Source organism: Haliotis rubra, unplaced genomic scaffold (genome assembly GCF_003918875.1).
Source record: "Haliotis rubra isolate DU_JTF1 unplaced genomic scaffold, ASM391887v1 Scf702, whole genome shotgun sequence".
Classification (NCBI taxonomy): Eukaryota; Metazoa; Mollusca; class Gastropoda; order Lepetellida; family Haliotidae; genus Haliotis; species Haliotis rubra.
Window position 1 is genome coordinate 126,398 of NW_025767416.1, and position 17,361 is coordinate 143,758.

General features: G+C 41.0%; 1 protein-coding gene across 1 annotated transcript in view; it reads left to right on the plus strand.

Annotated features, from left to right (window-relative positions):
* The first annotated feature begins 1,045 nt into the window (after positions 1-1,045).
* LOC124258931 (transformation/transcription domain-associated protein-like) overlaps positions 1,046-17,361 on the plus strand; it is a 105,368-nt gene continuing 89,052 nt past the window's right edge. The window contains 6 exon segments of the mRNA XM_046692991.1: positions 1,046-1,125; positions 4,175-4,215; positions 5,371-5,488; positions 6,184-6,233; positions 7,394-7,504; positions 10,989-11,093. Coding sequence (XP_046548947.1) covers positions 4,201-4,215; positions 5,371-5,488; positions 6,184-6,233; positions 7,394-7,504; positions 10,989-11,093 — 399 coding nt within the window. The 5' untranslated portion in view covers positions 1,046-1,125; positions 4,175-4,200.

Below are 17,361 nucleotides of genomic sequence, written 5' to 3' on the forward strand. Positions count from 1 at the left end.
ATGCTCATGGATTTTTTTTCCTGGATTTCTTTTTCAAAGATTTTTTTTACACACAGAATTCAGTTCAAGATTTTGACTTTAGTATTCAAGGAGCTTCACTGGTCGCCGCTGAGACACACAATTCAGTCCACAATTCTGACTCTAGATAGTATTCAAGGAGCTTCACCGCTGAGACACAGAATCCACTTGAAGATCCTGACTCTAATATTCAAGGAGCTTCATCGGTCAGCGTTGACTCAAACGTTTCAGGTCAAGTTCCTGACCAGATTTCAAGAGGTGTCACTGATCCCACTGACACACAATCCCATTCAGGATTCTGACTTCCATTGACTCATCGTGTGCCAAAAAACGCATATATCGGAAAGCGCACATACAATCTCCAAAGTGACTCTTTCTCTATGAGCGTTTCAAGGCAAGTATTAAAAATCTTATTTCTTGTTTTCCATATGCAATGTATTTTTTAGGTATCATAGCATTCGTAATTATGATTGGTTATTTTTTAGCTATACCCAGAGTCCGAAAACATCATCGTGATGAAATCTTGACGCAGAAAGACATCCTATTGAAGTAAATGATTTGATATGAATGAAATTGTCGCCAGACTGGTCATAAGTTACTTTGTATGAGTGTAAAATGAAAATACTCAAATACTCAAATACTCAAAGGAAAACAGTGAATAAAAAAATGGAAATATGAATAACAAGAACTGGGCTCAAAAACGTAAGAGGAGAGTAGTTATCTCAATGGCATTAAAAGATTGTATGTGATTTTATAGATGGTCCGTTGAGCGCGTTGCAGGTTTTTGTTTAAACTGGGTTTCTTCTATATTTAGGCCAAGGAAGCGGTAGTAAAGGCGCATCCACTTAGAGTAAAAATAACCAGTTTACCGATCTTGCCTTCGTTTAAAACCCACTCGATCCTTTTGACACCGGTCCTAATCTAATTTGATTTGTTGTAATATGTTATATGTATCCTTGGCTTTGAAAAATGTTGATTGAAAAAAATAATAAAATTTTACAAATAGAACTACCCAGAAGCCTAAGCCCTCAAAACTGAGGTATCAAACTCATGCGATACCGCTACAGTGTCGTCAATTTCTTTTATGTAGTTGATATGAAATAAACCGTAAGTATGCTTCATCACCCAGTTTTTACGATGCATAAAGGTTTCAATATTCTAATGGCAAAGTAGAATGATCCTTAGATGTTGCGATTCGTCGTTATTTCAAATATAAACAACGGTGGTAGGGTATTTTTAACAAAAATGGCGGACACACTGTTGTGACCTACTTTCGATATACCGTTGTATTTTCTTCTTATTTTCAAATCTTTTGATTGATTGCGGGTCTCTTTATTAATATTCCTTTTTTATTTCACGTCATGCATGATTGTGTGATCTGATATGCATTGAATATGCAGAAATAGATGTGATTCGAGACATAATCTACCACCACTTTTGTTAATTTTATTGTGAAATGTTTTGACACATGTCTGCAACTGCAAGTGACAGTGTATTGTTTTCAATAATTATTTTGAAATATCGTATTCTACAATCATCTTATAATTAACAAAGGTATGAATTAAGTTACCCTTGTTTTTTCGAAGTGAAATATTCCATTACTTCGACAAACGCCTAGTTATGCCATTTGAACAATTTGCAAATTTTCCTAAAGTGTCAGTCAACATGAATTAATAATTAAAACAGATTTGCATCATGTCCTAGAAGGTTAGACCAAACCATTCGTACGTACCACCTCACATTTCGAAACGTGCTTGATGATCTATTACATCAAATAATATCTTTATTAACTTCTTTGACTGCCATTTAGAAGTTGGTGTGATGAACAACAGGGAGAGGTCTATGGATATACAACCTTTTTATTATTAATCGTGTTAATGTAAGTTGCTTGATAATGGTGTTAGCATCTACACCAAAACTTCACTTACATTAATAGTAAAGTAGTTGAATAACCATAGAGGGGGCCACAGGCACAGGCCCTCATGTCTTTGCGAAGATTAAACTAATTAAAGATTAAAAAATTATATTTTGGGGGGATAATCCCCCAACTCGAAATGCTAGGCAGCACAACACATTATGACAAGGCCGGATACTTCGGTTTACCCCATTCGCCTGCTTTGTCGATCGCTACGCTACCATCGCATACAATCGATTAAAACTCAATGTAAACATAATCATGGATGATTGGCCTATCGATCACCACTCATGAAACCTTCCAATTCTTTATTGCTATTTCTGCAAGTCAACCAATCAGAGGGCTTGCTTTGACCACACACCAGTTTTGTGCGGACACATCGTCATCCATTTGTGTCAAGATCGTTTAGTTGGGGGTCAAAATCAGGTTTCAATCAACTTGCAGAAATAACAATAAAGAATTGGTAGGTGTCATGAGTGGTGTTCGATAGGCCAATCATCCATGATTATGTTTACATTAAGTTTTAATTGATTGCATGCGATGGTAGCGCAGCAATCAGCAAACCAGGTGGGTAGGGTACACCGAAGTGTCCGGCCTTGTCATAATGTATTGTACTGTGAAGCATTTCGAGTCAGAGGGTCATCTTAAATGTTTTATGCGTTTTTAACATCTTTAATCCTTGCAAGTACATGAGGGCCTGTGGCCCAGGCCCATGATACAGATATTGTGGTACAGATATTTGTTGTATTCAGAGAGCTTGAAATGATGGCTAACAATTTATGATAACGGTATTCATACGTGATGAATAACAGTTTTTACAAAATAAATGCATTAGAAATGTTTATCTAAGAGGGACATCTCTAAAGAATATTTGTCCTTTCTTGGTTGCTAAAAAAGGAAATTTGCAGATATTTCTTAAGATTACACCTTTTGAGAGAAATAATGCCGACATCTTGTATGAAGCTGATATTCCCAGTAATATTTTGGAAGATGTGTGTGTCTTCACATCATGCCTATATGCAGCATTTATTTTATATTTCCAAGAACATGAAGAATTTTGATGTTCATTGTATTGATGCTTTGTCTGCCAGGAAGATGATATGTAAATGATTCTAATTTTATTTTGTAAAGTCATGTTTTATATTATCATGATTATCCATAGAGGGATTATCTATTATTCCTAAGGAACTAACTTGACTTCTAAATGTGGACTTTTTAAGTCTTAGTTTCTGAAACAGAGGGTATTTTTATAAATTGTAGGATAATCTGATAAGAGTCTTTTTACTGGTCCATCCTGGATTCAATCCAAGCCACCTGAGCAAAACTGTAGCAGGGCTCCAGATAACTTTTGGGGGTGTGAGTGTACTTACACATCATATTGCAAGTAGAGGTGTACTGAGAATTTTGAAGGAGTACTGACATGTTTTTGTGTGAGCGAGTTGGTGATGTGGTTTGTCTGGACGATTCATCGATCACTATTCCAACCATGTATTTGTATTTGAAGTCGCGTGAGAAATAACTGAGCGACGGTGTGATGCGCGAAATGTCTGGTCCGACTGGATATAAATAGCAACAGTGTAGTTTTTAGCCAATTGAAAAATAGTGACGCATATTGTTGCATGGCAACGCAAGTGATTCCTACTGTCGGGGTTTCCTCATGTGTCAAATCGTGTTTCGCAAAAGAAACTTGACAAGTATTTATCCGAAATATATTTCCATTTGCGCGATACGCACGGAAATTAAATGTTAGACGTACAAAGGTATTTATGAGCGTACACGATACGCTTGAAATCTTATATTATGTCGTACTTAATTGATTTTGAGGCGTACATTACGCCTGTATGCCCCTTATCTGTAGCCCTGCTGTAGGATTAGTTGAATATTAGGAATGAGGAGTTATCTTATTCAGTTTAGGAATGGTCACTGCAAGCTTGGTGGCAAATACATGGGCAAATACAGGCCTTTGCAAGTCTGCCTAAGTCACTGTCATTGAGTGTCAACTGACTTTTTTGTGGTTGATGTCTTGATAAACAGCAACAAATCTACCTGGGTCATCAGTGCACAATAGTCATGCAATTCTTACTGGAGTTGATTTTCACTGCACCTGAATATTCCAAGATGCATTTTACATGTACAATTTGACTTGACAGTGTGTTTTTTTTTACAATTACACATGAATTTGTCATCTCTTTATATCATGAATTGTGTGAGAAATGATAACATTTCATCATTTGCCTACAGCCTGACACACTGAAGGTTAGCTGAGGATGCAGGTCAAATGCGTAAGTAAATTTTAATAAATTATAAGGTCAAATACTTGGCTTTTTGTCTATTTAAGCGTTTGTCTATTTAAGTTTATTGTAGGGGTAGGTATTGCAGAGAATTTTCATATTGCGATATTTTGCGATGCAAAAGCATATATTGCGATATGTATTGCAATATATTGCAAGAAGTTTTTTTAAACAAAAAAACTAGTTATGATTGATTTAATGATTGATTTATAAAGCAAAAACACAACAAAATCACTATGCTTGATTAAACCTTTACTAAAAACTTTCAATCATGACAAAATAAAAATGTAAATAAATTTGGCACAAATGAAACAAGGAAACCAACAGTTTGAAAAAACGGAAATATCCGTCACAAAGATTTCCGAATAAGTGTTGCAATGTTTTGGAATGCATGTCAAAATACCGGTTTTCGATCAGCGTATCACAATACATATCATTTTCATGTCTGAACGGTAAATACCGGTTATATTGCACAGCCCTAGTTTATTGTGTACTGTCTTTTTCACTATGGAGTTTGAAAGGGGGCTTTGTGATATAACAGCCCAAATGTAATACATTATGATTTACAATGTCCCTAGATCATATGATTTTGGTGCAATCTTCATGAGCCCCATAACTAAAGTAGCACTGACTAAATTGCATTTTGTAAGTCTCTGAAAGAGATAGTAATCTAAAGGACCAGGATGGAGGGACATTTTTACCAAAGATTGATATCTTCCTTCATGTTCTGTTAATCTATTAGAGTTTTCATTCAGGGTGCTGTGTCATGTGTATTTCCCCTATCAGTTTAAATGTCTGACAAGTCTATCTGTATCTACAGCAGTCAGTTCTAAGTATATCATGTGCTGATGTTGATATTGTTGAATGAATGTGGCATTAAATATTGTCATGGTTATGGAACTTGGAAGGGATTTAGAGATGAAACACACACAGCCTTACAGAATGACTGGATAAATTCCTGGGCCTAGATTTTCGAAGCTCTCTTAGCGCTAAGATAGTCGTAAGTGCCATACATTAACATTAACTTACGACTATCTTAACGCTAAGAGAGCTTCGAAAATCTGGGCCCTGGAGGATATGTGAGGTGTCTTAGACCATGTAGCCATGGTAACTGTTGAGTGATGCTTGTTTTTCCTCTGCATCAAGGTCCAGCTGGAACCGACGACGTTGATGCTGGGTTCGCCGCTGAGTCCCCACGATGCGGCGGCCCAGCTCACCACATTCAAGTCTTATGTCTCCCTCATCGCTGACCCCACACCAGGAAGTGAGTTTTAAAACCTTTCTAAGCATTCTTATCGACATAAGCAATGTCATATTTCGTAGTTGGATCACTTATCCATCAACACCTTTCGCTGTTCTTAGTTGTTGATGTTGTTTTACTTGAAGTATGTTCATAATCAAGATTAAGGATGTTTCTTAAGATCTTTTTTGTCTGATGTTATAAAAAAGACTTGGATCGTGCGAATTAAACCTGATGAAAGTGAAAGGTATTCTTTCAAAACCTAAGTCAAAGATAACATATGTTATATTGGGGATTACACTTTCTTAGTAAAGTACAGATTCTAGTACTTTTTGGGTTGTGTCCCATCCGGGATTCGAACCCACACCCTCAGAGTCGAGCACCTAATCGCCAGCACACAAAGTCGGACGCCTAGACCGCTCAGCCACCGTGGCTGAGTGGTAGTGGTCTAGGCGTCTGACTTTGTGTTACATTTGACCACTTTCTGAAAATGGCATTGTGTATTTTTAAGTCAAAGAGTTATCTCCCTTCCCTTGTTTTAAGGGAAGGGAAAATAATGATATTCTCCAACTTTTACTGTGCTTTGTGTCAATAAGATAATTCAAATCTTCAAATCTTCAAATCAGTAAAGTTCAAAATATGCTAGAAGTAGAACTTAATGAATACACTGCCAAAGGGCAATATGTAATGTATGTTGTCATGCGTGTTATGTGTTGCAGTTGTGGAGAAGAAGCTGAAGGCAGCTCAAGAACTGAGTGAAAACTTTGAGGTCAGTTTCATGTTGATTGTTGTTCTTTGAATTTATAATGAGGAGTGACGGTCAGAGTGAGTGAGTCTTGTTTTACACCGCACTCAGCAATATTCCAGCTATATGGCTTCGGTCTGTAAATATTCAAGTCTGGACCAGACAATCCAGTGATCAACAGCATGATCATCGATCAACACAATTAGGATACAGTGACATGTGTCAACCATGTCAGCAAGGATGACCACCCGATCCCGTTAGTCACCTCTTACGACAAGCAGGTTACTGAAGATCAATTCTAACCCGGATCTTCATGGGTAGTGAAGGTCAGAGTTCAATCCGTGCCTGATAGCCATCAGCTGGTCAATTTCTGGTGATCTTGTTAGGCACTTCTTTCGACAAGCGACCGCCTCCGTGGTGTAGTGGTTAGAGCGCCAGCCCGGAGAGCGGAAGGTCGCGGGTTCGATCCCCGACCGCGTCATACCAAAAAGACGTTAAAATATGGTACTTGTTGGTCCCTGCCTGGCGTTCGGCATTAATGGGTACAACAAGGACTGGTCGGCTCGGAGTCAGTATAATGTGTCTGAGTGGGGTATTCATGCTTCACTGCAGCATGGTATCTCAGTGGGCTATCACTATAAAACCAGCTTAAGTCTGGGCTAGTACAAGCAGCCGCACATACACATACACATGCATGCACGTCGTCATATGAGCGAAATATTCTCAAGCACGACGTAAAACCCAATTTCACCTCACCACCTCTTTCGACAAGCTTAGGTTGCTGGGGTTCAATCATGATCAGGCTATAACTCAAGACATTAAACATTCTAAAACAAATGCTATGTGTTATTCTTTGTGACAGTCTACAATAAACTGGTTGTCATAGATCAGTATACAGTGTCGAGTGTGTTATAAAGGTTGAGCTGCCAGAGACTGTAGAGTGACTGAGTGAGTGAGTTTGACACCAATTTTAGCAATATTCTATCAATGTGATAGCAGGCGACACCAGAAAGTGTGCCCTTGTGGGGGATCGAACCTGGGTTTTGGGCGTGACGAGTGAACCACTGAACTACCTCACCACCCCATAGACTGTAGAAATTGCTGCAGCAGTAAAAATCTTGAACTCAAGGTGAAACACCATTTGATCTCACCTTGATTAATTTGTATCTTGTGTGACATTTCAGACTGTGGTGTCGTCAGCTCAGTACCCACAATTCCTGCAGGAAGCTATGCGCGTCTTCCTGAAGATCCTGGACGAGGGGGAGGCCCAGTTCATCGCAGAGACCAACAAACAGGTGGGGGTAGGGTCATCTACCCCGAATAAGGGAATCCATCCAAGTGTTGTCTCCTTGTGCATGAATACAGTGAAATGTTGTCAATTCCTAAAAATGTAATCTGACTGTAACGTTCTGGCATCAGTATCCTAAATCCGATATCTAACTGCGTTCTGGCACCATTGGTGTATATTCTTTATAGCGATACATCTAGGGTATATCTTATATATTGGCACCATGCTTCTCTTAATGGTGTCGTAATGCATATTGCCTCTCTGCTTGTCTCAGCAATGTCATATATCATGTATCACTGTTTGTACCAATGGGGTCGTATATCATGTATATCAGCACTGTTTGTATCAGTGGGGTCATACATCATGTATCACTGCTTGTATCAATGTGGTTGTATATCATGTATCACTGTTTGTATCAGCGGGGTCGTATCTTGTGTATATCAGCACTGTTTGTATCAGTGGTGCCGTATCTCATGTATATCAGCACTGTATCAGTGGGGTCATATATCATGTATCACTGTTTGTATCAATGTGGTCGTATTTCGTGTATATCAGCACCGATTGTATCAATGGGGTCGTATCTTGTGTATATCAGCACTGTTTGTATCAGTGGGGCCGTATCTCATGTATATCAGCACTGTATCAGTGGGGTCATATATCATGTATCACTGTTTGTATCAATGTGGTCGTATTTTGTGTATATCAGCACCGATTGTATCAATGGGGTCGTATCTTGTGTATATCAGCAGTTTGTATCAGTGGGGCCGTATCTCATGTATATCAGCACTGTTTGTATCAGTGGGGTCATATATCATGTATCACTGTTTGTATCAATGTGGTCGTATTTCGTGTATCACTGTTTGTATCAATGGGGCTGTATATCATGTATATCAGCACCAATTGTATCAATGGGGTCATATATCATTTATATCAGCCCTGTTTGTATCAATGGGGTCATATATCATGTATATCAGCACTGTTTGTGTCAGCGGGGTCGTATCTCGTGTATATCAGCACTGTTTGTATCAGTGGGGCCGTATATCATGTATATCAGCACCGATTGTATCAATGGGGTCATATATCATTTATATCAGCACTGTTTGTATCAATGGGGTCATATATCATGTATATCAGCACTGTTTGTGTCAGCGGGGTCGTATCTCGTGTATATCAGCACTGTTTGTATCAGTGGGGCCGTATATCATGTATATCAGCACCGATTGTATCAATGGGGTCATATATCATTTATATCAGCACTGTTTGTATCAATGGGGTCATATATCATGTATATCAGCACTGTTTGTGTCAGCGGGGTCGTATCTCGTGTATATCAGCACTGTTTGTATCAGTGGGGCCGTATATCATGTATATCAGCACCGATTGTATCAATGGGGTCATATATCATTTATATCAGCACTGTTTGTATCAGTGGGGTCATATATCATTTATGTCAGCACCAATTGTATCAATGGGGTCGTATCTCGTGTATATCAGCACTGATTGTATCAATTGGGTCATATATCATGTATATCAGTACTGTTGTATCAATGGGGGCGTATATCATGTATATCAGCAATGTTTTGTCAAAGGGATCGTATATCATGTATATCAGCAATGTTTTGTCAAGGGGGTCATACATCATGTATATCAGTACTGTTTGTATCAATGGGTTCGTATATCATGTATATCAGCACTGTTTGTATCAAGAAGGTTGTATGTATCACGTATATCACCTCTGCTTTTATCAGCATGTGTCATACGTCCTCACTCTGCTTATATCAACAGTGGTGTATATCATGTATATCGGCACCCAGCTTGTCTCATTTGAGGTGCATAAAATGTATGTTTGTGCTCTGCTTGTCTCAACTGGGGTGTATGTCATGTTTATCGGCTCTCTGCTTTTATCAGCTGGGCAGTATATTATTTCTGCACTTTGCTTGTATCAACTTGGGTATATATCGTGTATATTGGCCCTCTGCTTTTCTCAACTTTGGGTATCTCAACATATGTGTATTGCCCCGAGGGTGCCATTGTACAAGACGTTCTTAGTGCTATGACTCTTGTAAGGCTGTCTTAAGCAGGGGTGGAAATAACCTATTGCCCGATGTCCGAGTCCAGTGCTTTTTTCCGTCGGGCAAGCAAATTTGTATATCACACTGTACCGGTGTCCAGTTGACTTTCCAATGTTAATTATGTTGTTTATTTTTAAAAATCAACAAGAAAACGGCCAGAATAGTGGACAAATTATCAGGGCAAGTGATTTTACATGTGCCACTGTACCGGAGTACACTAGCAATTTTTAAGTTATTTCCACCCCTGTTAAGGTTTATCACTGAGACCACTTTGTACAATGGCGTCCAGGAAAAATTCACAAGGTTTCACTGTATTCAATACTATTTAGAAAATAACTGTTGATATAGAATTCTACCTTGACAGTAAAGCATGCTTCAATTATGATTGGTTAAAATGCTATTAAAATCAGATGTTTAATTCCATTTGATGGCTCAGAATTAAAGCTCTTTTACACAGAATCTTTCATATGAAAAGATCAATCTCCAAAAAATAGCTATAGTTTGTGGCAAAATTAAATATGATTCTTTTGAAGGTTATTTTAATCTAGGCACTTTGAAAATCTCTCTATTTTAAACTGGTCATCAATATAAGTTTGTAATCTCCAACTTGAGTCATACTTTTTTGTGTTTGTCACTATCTGTGGCCCCTTGATTATTGGTCAATGGAGGAGTATGAGTTCCGAGAGAGCTCCGTTTGAAAAGCACCCTTGTTGTCATGGTAGAATAGAGATCTACCATGTTTTGAGATTCACGGTTGTCTAGCTGTAGATTAGTTTCTGGATTTAGAAACTTTGAAAAAGGACATACTTCCTTGTAATGTAAGAGGTAGTTAATCTACAGTAGACTACCTGGTGTCTAAACACTGAAGGTTGATCTGTTTCACAGTTATTGAAATGATTATTGTTGAACTTTACTCATTCTACTTGAAACAAGTTAAAGAACACCATTAACAATACCCACCAGTCAGGACAGATTAACTATAGCATCGTAAAAAGTGAGTGTTCTTTAATTTCGTTTGAGTAGTTAAGTCGAACTCAAACCTATTTCTGTCCCTACCGCCAAATGTTAAGATACACATAAACTTGCCGACTTATCTCAAATTTGAGATGACACTTCACAGTGGGCTTCCGAAATTTGCACGCAATCCGAATTTTGACTTTGTTATGGAATTTTGCACCTTAATCTCCAAGCTGGAATTTGCTAAATTAATAACCTACATGTACACTTTACTTAACTTGGCAGGAATGTTATCAAGATTTCTGTGTAGTCATGGTAACTGATCTGTCGAAGAAAAAATAATTGAGTTTGAAATTCTCTTTAAGATGTGACAAAAATGTAATTATGCTGTGAATAAACGCAAATAATCGAAAGATTTTGAACAATTTTCTTCATTAATGCGACAAATTTTGGTGTTTTCAGCAATTACGTAAGCTGTTGTTGGAGATAATCCATCGCATTCCATCTAACGAGCATCTGAAGAAGTATATTCAGCAAATTCTGTCTCTCATGTTTAAACTGCTCAAGGTGAGTGAAGGCCACAGTGAGGTCATGGTCATGGTCAAGGTCAAGGTCAGGCAACCTATGCTCCCAGTCAGAGGCCTAATCATACTAATTATAAACTGGTCCTCTAGATTAGATAGGTCTGGTTTAAAAAATGAATATTTTTTCTTATCCTGACTCATGGTCTTTTGCTTATCTCCCTTTTCCTTGCGAATGGTAGTGGAACACTTGAATCCCTTGAAGTTCCCAAAGCGGACGTAAAAATATAATACATTGTAGTTATTGCCAAATGCATACACAGCGTAATTTTGAAGAATAGGACCTAAATAAAAAGGATATAATGCCATATATGGGACTCCAGTGCTCGCCCAACCATCCACTTGGGCGAAAAGGGAGAGAGTGACAAGTAAGGCTGGTCACATGACTGTTTATGCGTGAAAAGGGAGGTAACTCGTGGGTGAGTGTATTTTTACGTCCGCCTCGGGAACTTCAAGTGTTCCACTACCATTCGCAAGGAAAAGGGAGATTAGCAAAAGATCATGAGTCAGGATAAGTATAAAAATATCAATTTTACTTGAAAAATTACAATTTTTCCTTATCCTGACTCATGCTCTTTTGCTTGTCCCCTTCCTCTTGCGAACATAGTGGAACACTTGTATCTCCTTAATTGAAGCTCCCTTCAATGTAAAATCACTAATTGGTACTCACCCACGAGTTACCTCCCCTGCCGTAAGCGCGGGAACAGGTGTCGCCACCCTCTGGCCTCATGCTTCACTCTCTCCTTCTTCGCCCAGTGAGCAGGATGTGAGAGCGCCTGTGTCTCCTTACACACTATATCCTTTGGTTTTTCTTAGTTAGTTACCTTTTATAGTTTACTATAAAGGTATAGCTAGTATCCTTCAGTTATTTGCGTTAATAATTAATCATTATTTCTACTGTTTATTCCGTGAGTTCGTGATTGTTCAGCTAGTTTTACATTGATGAAAACTGTACTATTTGTAGATTACGTTTTTCGCTCGCGGATCCATGTGGTATGCCCTAGTTGTACTTTCGCCTTGTGCGTTTGACTCACGTTGCAGTTACTGCATAAATTTAACCAATTCTGCCTTTGATAAATACCATCTTTGCGTCTTGAGGCGTGTTGCAGATAGGTCCGCGCAAACTAGGTGTAGACATGGCCCGTCGTCGGATTGCCCATCCAGTCAACTGCTGTCGAGTGATCCCCTCCCGTCTGGTGTTCTGCTTGAGACCCCATCGGAAGAGGGGCGTGGGATGCAGTCCGTCACCTCTAAGAAGCGACCGGCCTCTCCAGACATCCAGTCGCGCAGAGACAAAGTCCAAGAGGGCCTCAAGCGTCTTCTCAGCGCGGACCCGTACCCCCAGGGCAGCGTCTTCCTCCAAAAGGAAATCACGAAGTCATCGAGAACTTTCTCAGGCGAGATCGTTCCAGCAGCAGAATTGGGCCTCTCACGATGACCAGCCGATCATCATACCCGACATACGCCACAAGAAGCGACCAGTGACAGCGACAGTGGCGTCAGCAGAGATCAACAAGCAGCCTGATGCCTCTACACTGATGTCAGGCGAGATCGCTGAGGGCCCCACCGCTAACACAGCAGAAAGGGCACCATCTACTACGTCGCAGATCATCCCAAAGCGATCTTATGAAACAGATCATGATTATGATGGAAGGCCACTATAGACTGGAGAAGCAGCCATCCCAGGGTCGAGCCAGCCGGCGAAGGCTCCAAGCGTGAACAGCACCCCAGGGCACCATCTGTCAGCGTAGCAGCCCGCGACAATGCAGCCGAAGGAAGTCACAGACCACCTCGACGAAGGACCCAGATGTACAGCCAGCCAGCGAAGGCCTTGAAAAGGCGGAAGAATCATCACCTTCTTGGCGTCATACTCAGATATGGAATCTGATCACCAGACCACCACGCAAGCCGCCAGCGAAGGTCATATCATCGTTCCCCAGGACCGACATCTGAAGCGAAGCGAAGGCGTTAGCGAAGGACACCTGAACCCAGATCGTCTTCATCTAAAAGATCAGCAAGGGACTACACAAGAGCTTAGCGAAGCTATCAGTCCCCTCATAGATCGCCAAGAAGGTCAACCTATCGATATAGATCACCAAGGCGATCACCTCGCCGATCACCACGTCGATCACCTCACAGGTCTGCACATAAGCCTACAACTAGATCTCCACAAGCGTCAAAGCGATATAGAGATAGAGCCACACAGCCCTACATCAGAAGAGCAACAACCTCTTATCTATGATGATGGAATGGAAGATGATGGAGGAATTATTTTCTCAGATGCAGAGATAAGATATTGGATGGTCAATAATCTAGATCTCATCACCTTCAAGAGTGGCAATAAAGGCGCAGACTTATCTGATGAAAGAAGATGGCGCAGATGCTATTACACTACCCCAATCGACCCGATGCTTGGCGGTACCTCAGAACCTAGATACAGCATTTAACAAAGCCACAAAGGTTCAGGCGCCACATCTGCCAAATTTCGAAGCCAAGAAGTTCTCCACGCATAATATGGAACCCTTCTTCAAAGCGCCAAGACATCGATGAGAACTATAAGCTGATCTCGATGCAAGAACAAGTACTACAAGATTGATGATCGGAAATTGGTTCAGATAGAAACCATGGCGAAGTATGTTCTTCGGTCTAAATAGATCTAGAACAATAAATGAGACACTTATCTCCAGATTTCGGAACACGACCTCTGAAGATGACAGAATGATTTACTCGGCCCTACTGATGCAAAAGAAGGACCAGCAGTTTTTAACAGATCATCTGACGTCTGTCTCAGCAGCACTGACCTTAGCTCGTCGTCAAAGGCCTCCTAGCTTCCTGCAACTGGGGTGAGAACTTTACAGCTCCACTATATACAGCCCCGTGGTCTTCCCCATCCATATTTGACGGAGGAATAGACACAGTCTCCAAAGAAGTCACCAAGGATTCTAGAGAAGTCCTGATGATTAAATCGATGGACAGCTAGCCAGTGTCATTCGACAGACTTCACAAAGATACTCAGGGAGATCTAAATTCACGGGCCTACAAAGAGCTAGAGACAGGAAGATTGCCAGTTCCAGGGAAGAGATTCTTTTAAGTAAGCCCATATGGCAACTATAGAGGAGGGTCAGGGCGAGGCAGGACACCCAGAGGTTCCCGCAACTATAAACGCTGAAAGACAGGTTCGGAGCGACTGGAGTCTTCCACCCCAGCCGTTCCAGTACAACCGTCACAAGTGGGTGGGCGTCTTCAACTACACTGGGAAAACTGGGGAATACTTCAAGACACCTATGTCTCCAACATTCTTCAGCGCCGTTTCGCATTATCCCACTACAGGCCAAGCCTCCACTAACAGTCAACCCTCACAAGTTCGAGGTAGAGGCACAACAACTACTAAAGTTAAGAGAGGCGGTTACATTACTCCTAACCAAGCAGGCCATAGAAGTAATAGAGCAAGGAAACATCGAACCAGGTTTCTACTCCCCAGTTTTCCTAGTACCCAAGAAGAACTCCAAGGAGAAATACAGACTCATTTACAACATGAGCTTATTCAACAAGACTTACTTAAACAAACCACCCAGGTTCACTATGATACATCTACGCAGCTACGACAGATGATTAAACCCCATGGACTACATGGGCAGTATAGATCTACAAGATGCTTATCTGCACATCCCAATACATCGAATCCAGGAAATACCTTCGGGTTTACGCTAGGCGGGTTACATTACCAGTGGAAAGTACTCCCCATTGAATAGCATCAGCCCCATGGTTATTCACGAGGATAAGCGAAACCCGATTGTTATCTATCTACATCGTCAAGGGGCTACGCCAGTGCGTTCTTCCTCGACGACGGGATACAAGTAGATCAAGATCCACAGCATCTCAAACTACAGTTAAACTACATCATAAAGCTACTAACACAGCTGGGATGGTTAGTAAACTTACACAAGTCGGACCTAGTACCATCGCAAGATCTGCAATTCCTAGGAATCCGATTTATCACCAATCTCAACCCGTATAGTAGTACCAGAAGACCGTTGGCTCAAGATCCAACAGATCATTCCACCAGCTCTACTGTCACCGCTACCGCTCGACAATGGCAGAGCTTACTTTAGGTCTTCTAACATCAGCCCAAGACTTGACAGTCATAGGCAGATTACAGTTCGTCCGTTACAGGTCTTCGTCAATACACATCTCGACGACCTACAACCATTCAGTCTACCGATACATCTCCAGACCTCATCTATTATGGTGGACAAAGAAATCGAATGTCTGCGAAGGGATTTGTTTAGCAGAGCAGGAATTCAAGACCCATCTATATGTAGACGCGCGTCGGCTCCAAGGTTGGGGAGCTCATCTCTCCAACCGAGGGCTGACATCAGGGGTTATGGACTCAGCTAGAAAGCAAACTCCACATAAGCGCATTAGATGAAAGCTGTAATCAGCGCCATAAGACATTGGAGCAACATTCTACAGAATGCGCACCTGATGATACATACCGACAACTTCGACAGTGGCGTTTTTATGTGAACAGACAAGGCTCAAGCGAGATCGCCGAACCTTTTGAATTTAACCTTTCAACTGTTCGAATTAATCCAAGATCTAAATCTACATGTCAAAGCATGCCACATTCCCCAGAGCCAGGAATATACTAGCAGGCGCACTCTCTCGGCCACATCTACCGTCGCCGACAGAATGGATGCTCAATACAGAGATATTTGCACAGATAATCAAGCAAATAGGGCGCCCGCTAGTAGATCTATTCGCCACAAGGTTCAACAATCAACTTCACCGACATTCGTTGTCACCAGTGCCAGACCCACAAGCATGGGCAACAGGCGGCTCTAAGCATTTCATGGGAAGGCCTCAATGCGTGCAGCGTTTCCCAGCCCCATAATACCTCTAGTATTACAGAAAATCAACAAAACGCAGAGCCTACAACTCACTTTGGTCGCGCCCTATTGGCCGGCCAGAGCGTGGTTTCCGCCTTAATACAAGATATCGGGTCAACCCGGCACTAGAACTACCCAAGCGCCGCAAACCTGTTAATACATCCTCACACCAAACAGGTGCACAGAAACCCAGAAGTATTCAAACTTCGCGTATGGACTGTATTAAAATGTGTTTTAAACAAAGAGGATATTCTACCAGAGGGTAAAGCGGTCACGCTTGCCTTACGATACTCAACGGCGTAACTTATGCGATGACAAGTGGCAAAGTTTCGAAAATTATGCAACAAACAAGGGTTTTACAGCGAGAGATGCTACGCATCCTCAAGTGGCAGACTATTTGTGTTACTACGCCAAAACAAACATTTAAAAGGCTCGACATTGTCAACATATCTTGCCGCTTAGTTCTGTGATTTCTATGAGAACGGGTGTTAAATTAACAAGAACACCAGAGTTACTGGCCTTACTACGTGCTTTCGATTGGAGGACCAAAAGGCGGAAATTCCGCTAGCTTGGGATCTGAATGTAGTTTTTCGACACCTCACAAGTGAGGATTACGAACCATTGGAATCGACAAGCGTTTGAATTTCTCTCACAGAAAACAGTCTTCCTGTTATCGCTAGCCACGGCAGCCAGAATATCTGAAATTCATGCTCTAGATTATGAGAGGATACAGTTTGATGAAAATCAAAAGACAGCACCTGGGATTAAGATGGGATTTCATCGCTAAAAATCAACTACCAGATCAACCAGACAGGTTATTTCACATCCCTGCGCTATCCTCAATTCTTGGATCTCAAGATACATTGGACTTATCTCTATGCCCAGTACGAGCTCTCATAATCTATTTACGTCGTTTCCAAAACAAGGCTAAGATCGGCTCAGAAGATTGTTCATCCCGTTATATCGCCTACAAATCAGACAGAAGTCTCGTACCACCATATCAATATGGATAAGAACTGTCATTTTCTGGCGCCTATAAGGCAGCAGGACTGGACCCTCCAACAGCATCAAATCCCCATGAAATCAGGGCATTGGCATCCACCCTAAGCCCTTCATGGTAACTGTTCATTGAATACAATTATGGAAGGATGCTTTTGGAAATCTAACATGGTGTTTGCTAATCACTATCTCAGATATCACCACCGAGGGGCGTCTCTGGCATTCATCATTTAGGTCCTTTGGTCCTCCGGCTCAGCAATTGACAGTCCCTCGTGAGCGTTAATATTCACCCCCACGAGATTATTAGATATATGATACATATATTCACTAGCTTATAACTCCATGGAGTTCTAGGGCTATGTACAT